This window comes from Tachysurus fulvidraco, chromosome 5, assembly GCF_022655615.1.
Source record: "Tachysurus fulvidraco isolate hzauxx_2018 chromosome 5, HZAU_PFXX_2.0, whole genome shotgun sequence".
NCBI lineage: Eukaryota > Metazoa > Chordata > Actinopteri > Siluriformes > Bagridae > Tachysurus > Tachysurus fulvidraco.
The window spans coordinates 31,456,694-31,465,749 of NC_062522.1; the positions used below are offsets into that span (position 1 = coordinate 31,456,694).

The 9,056-nt window shown below is 44.8% G+C and overlaps 1 protein-coding gene across 4 annotated transcripts in view; it reads left to right on the forward strand.

The window, feature by feature from the left end:
- Positions 1 to 9,056, forward strand: part of kcnh7 (potassium channel, voltage gated eag related subfamily H, member 7) — a 49,845-nt gene that overhangs the window by 30,359 nt on the left and 10,430 nt on the right. For all 4 annotated transcript variants that reach the window (XM_027159864.2, XM_027159863.2, XM_047814302.1 and 1 more), the window contains 3 exons: positions 948 to 1,373; positions 2,699 to 3,098; positions 3,433 to 3,632. In XM_027159864.2, coding sequence (XP_027015665.2) covers positions 948 to 1,373; positions 2,699 to 3,098; positions 3,433 to 3,632 — 1,026 coding nt within the window. The remainder of the gene's footprint in view (positions 1 to 947; positions 1,374 to 2,698; positions 3,099 to 3,432; positions 3,633 to 9,056) is intronic.

Below are 9,056 nucleotides of genomic sequence, written 5' to 3' on the forward strand. Positions count from 1 at the left end.
CTGTGTGTGTCTGTCTGTGTGTGTCTGTCTGTCTGTGTGTGTGTCTGTCTGTCTGTGTGTGTCTGTGTGTGTGTCTGTCTGTCTGTGTGTGTGTGTGTCTGTGTGTGTGTGTGTGTGTCTGTCTGTGTGTGTGTGTCTGTCTGTGTGTGTCTGTCTGTCTGTCTCTGTCTGTCTGTCTGTGTGTCTGTCTGTCTGTGTGTCTGTCTTTCTGTGTGTCTGTCTGTCTGTGTGTCTGTCTGTCTGTCTGTGTGTCTGTGTGTCTGTGTGTGTGTCTGCCTGTCTGTGTGTCTGCCTGCCTGTCTGTGTGTCTGTCTGTCTGTGTGTCTGTGTGTCTGCCTGTCTGTGTGTCTGCCTGCCTGTCTGTGTGTCTGCCTGTCTGTGTGTCTGCCTGTCTGTGTGTCTGCCTGCCTGTCTGTGTGTCTGTCTGTGTGTCTGCCTGTCTGTGTGTCTGCCTGTCTGTGTGTTTGCCTGTCACTCACACACACACACACACACACACACACACACACACACACACACACACACACACACACACACACACACACACACACACACACACACACGTCTACACAGTCAGTTGCACTCTTAAACCATTTGAGAAGAAAACCGTACCTTTCCCGTGTATGTTTCTGAGCAAACAATTCGAGGTTGGCTGTTGATAACCGCATTAATAAAAGTGTTTACAGATGTTTCTTTCTGACAGCTGTCCTCTTACCAGGACACAGCTGGATGGAGTGTGTATTTCAGGACTGATAAGTTTGTTGGTCAGTATCGTGTAAGTTACAGGTTAGGCTTATTAGAGGAGTTCCAGAGGAGAAGATCTGGTTCCACCCACAAGGACCTGTGCAGCAATGAGCATCTCAAACACAAGTGGATAAAATAGTATGACGTGTCGTTCCTTAAAAGAAAACTAACACAGTACACACTGTACATTCTGTCTTCCGTAGGTTCTGTCGTTGGGGGCCGACGTACTTCCAGAGTACAAGCTCCAGACTCCACGCATGGACAAGTTCACCATCCTGCACTACAGCCCGTTCAAGGCCGTGTGGGATTGGCTCATCCTGCTGCTTGTCATATACACCGCCATTTTCACACCATACAGCGCCGCCTTCTTGCTCAACGACCCCGAGGAGAAGAACCGGCGCGCGTGCGGCTACTCGTGTAACCCGCTTAACGTGGTGGACCTCATCGTGGACATCATGTTCATCGTCGACATCCTCATCAACTTCCGCACCACGTACGTCAATGCCAACGAAGAGGTGGTCAGCCACCCGGCCAAGATCGCCGTGCACTACTTTAAAGGATGGTTCCTCATCGACATGGTCGCCGCCATTCCCTTCGACTTCCTCATATTCGGATCGGGCTCGGAGGAGGTCAGAAACGTCCCCCATATCTCACAAGTCTGTGTAAAATGCCATATTAGGAGCCTGTAGTCTGCATGAAAGGCTTATTTCAACAACACCAGCCGTCTGGTCGGTTCACGTCGGTCGCATTTCCGCGCTATCCTTGCTATCGTATGTTAAGACGTGTAAAACGTCGCATTCCGTTCCAGTCACTCGGCGGCGGCGAAGTCTTCTCAGACGTCACGATAACGTTGGGTTTAGATTAGGTTAGGGGAAAATATTTACACGTCTCTGTCCTGATAATGCTGCCAGATTTCAGAACTGTCATCACCGTTACGTGACTCTGACACAGCGAGCTACAGAGTCGGTTGTCAAGATGGAAACCATCACAACACAACCTTTTTAGTTCAGACGAAAACGCAGCCCCATGTGCTCAAATCTAAGCTCTTGTAAAGGTCGACGTAGGTTTACATCGTCAGCGAACGCGCTCTTGAATAAAAATGACTAGCTTATGAAAGTATCGTATAAAGATAAAGACCCCGCGTAACTATTATCTGAACACCTCGAACGCCTCGCTCAGGCTGTCGGAGTTTAATATTATAGAACATTTATAGAATCCCACAACACTGTTGTACTCTTGGTGTTGTTTGGACTGTAGGGTCGTTCGTCCTGTAGGTCGATTAAACAGCAGATCTGTCAGTAGTCAGGTTTATGATCTGTACAGTAATCCCTCGCCACTTCGCCGTTCAGGTTTCATTATTCATCGAGAAATAACAATAAAAACGGTTTCCCAGCATGCCAGACAAAGAGAAAATCCCTCTCAGAGGCTTTGTACATAGACAAGGCACGTGATTGGTTCCCGGGGCGTGAGATCTGAGCTGATTGGCCACGCATCATCGCATCCCCTCCCAGCTTCTTCCCTTGTCGTATCTCGCCACTCTCGCAACCGTGTCTCGCGTATCTTGTTCGAGATTAACTTTTCGTTAAGCCCTTACGATGCCTCCTAAGTGTCGTGCCCCTGCGAAAGATTACTCTAGTGAGCCCAAGAGGAAGAGGAAGATGATGACCATCAGTGTAAAGGTCAAACTTAGGGCCAAGGGGTTCCGAGGGATCGCTGTATTATTGTTTCTGCCATAATAGTAACGTATGATGTAATAGGATTAAATTATATATATATATATATATATATATATATTTAGTGTTGATTCGGTTTTCTGTGAGAGGTTTATTTACGTTTGTAGACGTTAACGTTGTCTGGAAGGAGTCTCCGGTGTCACGAGAGTGTCCACCGTACTGAAGGGTTTATGCTTTGCGTTCTTTCTCTCTCTCTTTCTCTTTTTTTCGTTCTCCACCAGACTACAATTCTGATCGGTCTGCTAAAGACGGCCCGGCTGCTCCGACTGGTGCGCGTGGCCCGTAAGCTGGACCGTTACTCCGAGTACGGTGCGGCAGTGCTCATGCTGCTGATGTGCATCTTTGCGCTGATCGCTCACTGGCTGGCGTGTATCTGGTACGCCATCGGAAATGTCGAGAAACCCTATCTGGATCACACCATCGGATGGCTCGACAACCTCGGCATGTCCATCGGCAAGCAGTACAACTACAGCGACCCCTCGTCGGGCCCGTCAATCAAGGACAAGTACGTGACGGCGCTGTATTTTACGTTCAGCAGCCTGACGAGCGTCGGCTTCGGGAACGTCTCGCCCAACACTAACTCGGAAAAGATCTTCTCCATCTGCGTCATGCTCATCGGATGTGAGTAGCAGCACGATCCTTATTTGACCCCCAAAAAAAAAGGCTAAACCTTCGTCTCTGTCTTCAGCCGGATCAGAAACGAGCGAAACGGTTTTTAAAATTATCCGCACATGAAGTGAGAATCATTTCTGTGCAGTTTCCATTTGTTTGTGTTTTAACCGATATCGCACCTTTAATGTAGGTTCATTTTTTTTTCTTATTGTAGTCCTAGCGAATGATTCCTGATGAGAATGTTTTGGACATTATACTGTATATATATATATCTCCATTCAATTTTTTTTCTTGAAGGGTGCCAATAATTGTCTAATCTCTAACCTATCCGTCTGACCCCCAGCCCTGATGTATGCCAGCATCTTTGGGAATGTTTCGGCCATCATCCAGCGTCTGTACTCGGGTACGGCTCGATATCACCTCCAGATGCTCCGCGTCAAAGAGTTCATCCGCTTCCACCAGATCCCCAACCCGCTGCGCCAGAGGCTGGAGGAGTATTTCCAACACGCATGGACCTACACCAACGGCATCGACATGAACATGGTACAGAAACAAACGTGTGTTGTCTGTGAAGCGTCTGTGCGCCCGAGTATTAACGTGTGTCCGGTCCTTCTCTTAGAGCTCAAACCCATCTAATCATCTCAGCGTTAATTATGAACTGTTTTAGCTCAATTAAAGTCAAACCAATTTGTTTAGCGATCCAAAGGCTCTGTTCACACTAGAGGTCTTCTCAGGTCTAAAGAAATGTGACCCGACCCGAATCGTTTTTTACCCGAACCCGACGTGCATGATTTATTATTTTTTGTAAGAAAGACCCGACCCGAGACGAACCCGAGAGAATTAGACCCGAGTCCGACCCGAACCGTCCGCAATTTTTCTTTTAACCCGACTAAAGTAACCGCTACAGAGTGGATTCAAAATTGATTGACAGGTCTGTTTCAACAAGAATTAGCTTAGCGACAGCCGCACGTCGCTAGCCACATGTCACAAGCGGTCTTGGCAAACGGAGGAGAGGTTGGAAAAGGACTCGAGTCAATGCACACACACACACACACACACACACACACACACATGAGATACAGTAGTTCGGGTCTTCTCGGGTCCGTTCGGTAAAAACACGTTCATTTTAAATTACCCGAGACACGATGCCGCTATTATTATACCCGACCCGTGTCCGAGGTACACGTGAAACTTTTAGACCCGAACCCGCTCGCGTCTCGTGTCGGACCTCAGGGTTTTCGGATCTGAGTGGACCGGTGAAGACCTCTAGCACACACAACGTTACAGTAGCTCCTGAGTAAACACCGACTGTCTTGACTTAAATAAGATAATTCAGAAGCGATGTTTGTTGCCTTGACGGTGTAACACGCTGCATAGCCAAGAATTATGTTCAGGGCAGAATGAATAAATATGTTAAACATTTGTACCTGTTATTTTTTGTACATGATGATAGAGCAATTCCTCTGCTGTGGGAATTCATACTGGTGTTATTAAAGGTGCGGTCTCCGATTTTTGAGAAACGCTTCAGAAAACTGAGTCGGGCCGAATAACAAACAGAAATCAAAACAAAGTGTAGCCAATGAGCAGAAAGGGGCGGGGCTCATCGATATGGGCGGAGAGAGTGTTCGGTGCGCATGTGTGACGTTAGCAGAAAGCGGTTTTAACATCGACATGGAGGATAAAACAAAGAAAGAAAGAGAAGAAAGACTTACGATAAGGACAAGAAGTAGGACGTGTTATAGGATCAGCTTTCCAGCGCTGGAGAGAACTGAAGGAGCAGGAAGTCGGCCACATATTCACAGGTTGGAGTTTCCCGAGTCAATAACACTCCTGAGCTAAACGCTGTTACTACACAAATAACACCTCTTTTCTATCGTAGTAATGTAGAGAGGCAGCTACAACCGCGTTTTGTGTAGTAACAGCGTTTAGCTCAGGAGTTATTGACTCGGGAAACTCCGACCTGTGAATATGTGGCCGACTTTACTTAAGACGCCGAGGCGCTTTTTTCCTTCTCGATAGGTGAGTAACGTTGGTTTTGCTTTGTTACACAGAACTAATATATGTCTTTGTCCTTTACATGATTATGCTTGTGTGGCATTTTTGCTTGTTTGTTTATCTACAATCGTATTGTTCTTCCCTTCAGCTATGATAGACACGTTTCTGTCCGTTAGTCGCCTGGGTTACGTATGTACGTGTGGGCGGAGCTATCGATACAGGGGTGGGACCCGTTTGGGTTAGGGGCGTGTTTGTTTTGGTGATTTTATATGTCAACATTGGCTTTCAAAAATCAGAGACCCCACCTTTAAGTTTCTATTATAAACGGAGCAAGAACGTAATGCCTTTTAAATGTGTTACTATAACAACAAGCAGGAGTGAAAATCATAAACTGTTATTTATAACTGTGATGTATTATTAGATATGATGTCCTCCTGACATGCTTATGAAGGTTTTGTGTAAAATCTTTATTGTATCTTTAAGTTTAAGCTGATTAGAGTGCGAGGATATGAACAGTGTGTGTGTGTGTGTGTGTGTGTGTGTGTGTGTGTGTGTGTGTGTGTGTGTGTGTGTGTGTGTGTGTGTGTGTTTTTTACGCTGATATCTTTCTGTCTCTCTCTTATCTGCTTCACTTGGATGTCAATCCTCTGGTAAGAACAGGAGGTACAAATATCTCATGACTAATAATAACTAATTCTGAGATTAAAACGCTTGGTTTGTTAATCATTGATCAAACGACCGTAGGTTAATGAGATCAACGCCCATGTTCTTTCTTTCCCCTCTGTAAAGGTTGTTGTGCATGTGTAATACCATCCTAATAGACACGTAACCATAAGAGACAGTAGATATACTGTAAGAAATGATTTGTGCACGTCATTAGCAGTGGCTCAGGATAAACACGGCAGGGGGAAATGTCTTAGTGGGCGCTTCATTAAGAGACCGAGCCGGAGCACAGGGTCGTCCCGGTGCTACTGCGCCGCGTTCGCGGCCGACAGACGCACTTGCCAGATGCTGTTAACCCTTTCCTTTCCAAACCTCCTCTGTCTTTCTGTCACTACAAAGGAGTCCTAACGGTCAGCATCCGCTCTTAAAGGTGAGGTGCACGACGTTTGATAAACGCTTCAGAAAACCAAAACAAGACAGACGCGTAGCCGACGAGCAGAAAGGGGCGTGTCTTGTCTATGCGGCGGAGAGAGTGTTCGGTGCACATGTCTGACATTAGCAGAAAGCGATTGAAACGTTGACATGGTGGATACCTGCCGTTACCTCTGCCCCGGGGCTAAATGTTCACGGTACAACATGCAGTACATTTGTATTACCGTAGTGTTACCCCGGGGGGTTCCGCCATAATAGTCGTCTGGGTCACGTACAGTATGTACGTGTGGGGGCGGAGCTATCAAAACAGGGGTGACACCCATTTGGGTTAGCGGCGTGTTTGTTTTGGTGATTTCAAATGTCAACATTGACTTTAAAAACATCGTGCACCGCACCTTTAAACGATTATAACGATGTCAGTTTAGCACGCCGTCGTTTCGGACATTAACCAGCTGTTAACGGAACGGTCATACTGTAGCTCACCTATCGACTCGAAGGTAAGTTTATCTTTTATTTTAGTTATTTTAGTTGATCCTATATATATATATTTTTTTGTTCAAATCCCCCCCCCCCCCCCCCAAAAAAAGGACTAGGAACGGTTTCATTATTTTTTTTTACCTACACGACTGATTTTTACTTCTAGTCCAGATTTGCCAGGTCTGCAGTTTTCCTGACTATTTCTGTCACAGTGGGTTCATATTTTTGCCTGAAGGTTTGGAATGTTTTGCACAAATGTCTCTCTCTCTCTCTGTCTCTCTCTCTCTCTCTCTCTCTCTCTCTGACTCTATATATATATGTATACACTAAACGGAGAACATGTTGTGGACACCTGACCGCTACACCCGTATGTGGCCTTCTGCTGTCTTTTACAACAAAGATGGAAGCACGCATTTGTCTAGATTGTCTTTGGATGATGATGTACAATTTCCCAACACTGACCTTCACATGGAGGGGAGGGGGGGCACGGTGGCTTAGTGGTTAGCATGTCTCGCCTCCGCCTTGTGTGTGTGGAGTTTGCATGTTCTCCCCGTGCCTCGGGGGTTTCCTCCGGGTACTCCGGTTTCCTCCCCCGGTCCAAAGACATGCATGGTAGGTTGATTGGCATCTCTGGAAAATTGTCTGTAGTGTGTGTGTGTGTGTGTGTGTGTGTGTGTGTGTGTGTGTGTGTGTGTGTGTGTGTGTGTGAGTGTGTGTGTGTGTGTGTGTGTGTGTGCCCTGTGATGGGTTGGCACTCCGTCCAGGGTGTATCCTGCCTCGATGCCCGATGACGCCTGAGATAGGCACAGGCTCCCCGTGACCCGAGTAGTTCGGATAAGCGGTAGAAAATGAATGAATGAATGAATGAATGAATGAATGAATGAATGAATGAATGAATGAGCTTGACATGGGGTGTTTAACAACCAGACGGTCTGATGTCCACAGGCCTGTTACCATAACGTCCTCTCAGCGTTTGCTCTGCATTGCAGTTCCTGGTTGTAGTACATGGTGTGACTTGTGAATTTGTCAGATATTTGTGGTGATAAGTTTTCTACCTCCTGCAAAGACGAGGCTACATCACTTTCTGTGTCACGGGTCACACGACGTGTAATGACAGCCGAATTGCTGTTTTCATGCACACCTGGCAACCCTGGGTCAGACAAGAGAAAAGTTTTGAAAACCAAAGGACAAACGCAAATGGCAACTGTGCTGTGTGTCTCATCCTCCATCTGTTACAGCAGATCAGGTCAAAAGCTTCTCATTACCTTCACAATTTCTCTCCGACTCTCAGAGCGGGTCATTAATCGCAGGGCCAAAAGTGGGAGCGTGTAGAGTTCAGCCTTCAGAACGCTGCACATGTACTGACGTGTTTTTATCTTTCTTTCTCTCTGTTCTGTGTGAATGTAGATATATATATATCTATATGTATTTATATATATATGTATATATATATATCGGTATTTATCTTTATGTCTATATATATATATATATGTACAATATATATATTTCTGTATATATATCTATTATCATGTAGATTATCTATATATTATGTTATATATATATATATATATATATATTGGAGATAGGATATATATCTATATTGTATATATATAGATAGGTATATTATATATATAAAAAAAATTATGATGAGAAAAATAGAGATTATATAATAGGGATATATAGTGTATATTATATTTGTAAGATTTGTATATATATCTCTATGCTATTATTTATATATATGTATATTTATATCTATTATTTCTCTCTCTGAATTCATAAATATATATATATATCAGTCTATATATATCTATATCTATACTTATCTCTCTCTCTGCCCTGCTATCTCTCTCTCACTCTCTGCCTTGCTCTCTATCTATCTCTTTTCCTGCTCTATCTGTCTGGCTCTCCTCTCTCTCAAACACAAAATATATATGTCTATATCTCTATCACCAAACTCTCTATAAACACTCTACTCTCTGTATTTTTTCTTTGTCACTCTCTCTTAAACACAAACATCTATATGTCTCTCTCTCTGTCTTCTACCCTCTCTCTCTCTCTCTGTCTGTCGTTTCCTGTCTCTCTATGCCCCTCTCTTGGCTCTCTCTGTCCATGCTCTCTCTCTCTATCTCTCTCTCCGATTCTCTCTCTTTCCTTCTCTCCTCTTCTATCTCTAGACTCTCTCTCTTCTGCCTCTCTTCTCCTGCTCTATCTGTCTACCTATACCTCTCCTCTATCTCTCTCCTCTCTAGTCTGCTATATACTAATGATATCTACGTAGCCTAAAATCCATCCACATATAACTCACCTATCTATCTATATCTCTTTGCTTCTCTCTCCTGATATATTATACTTTCTTCTCTCTATCTCTCTCCTATCTCTCTCTCTCTCCGCTCTCGCTCC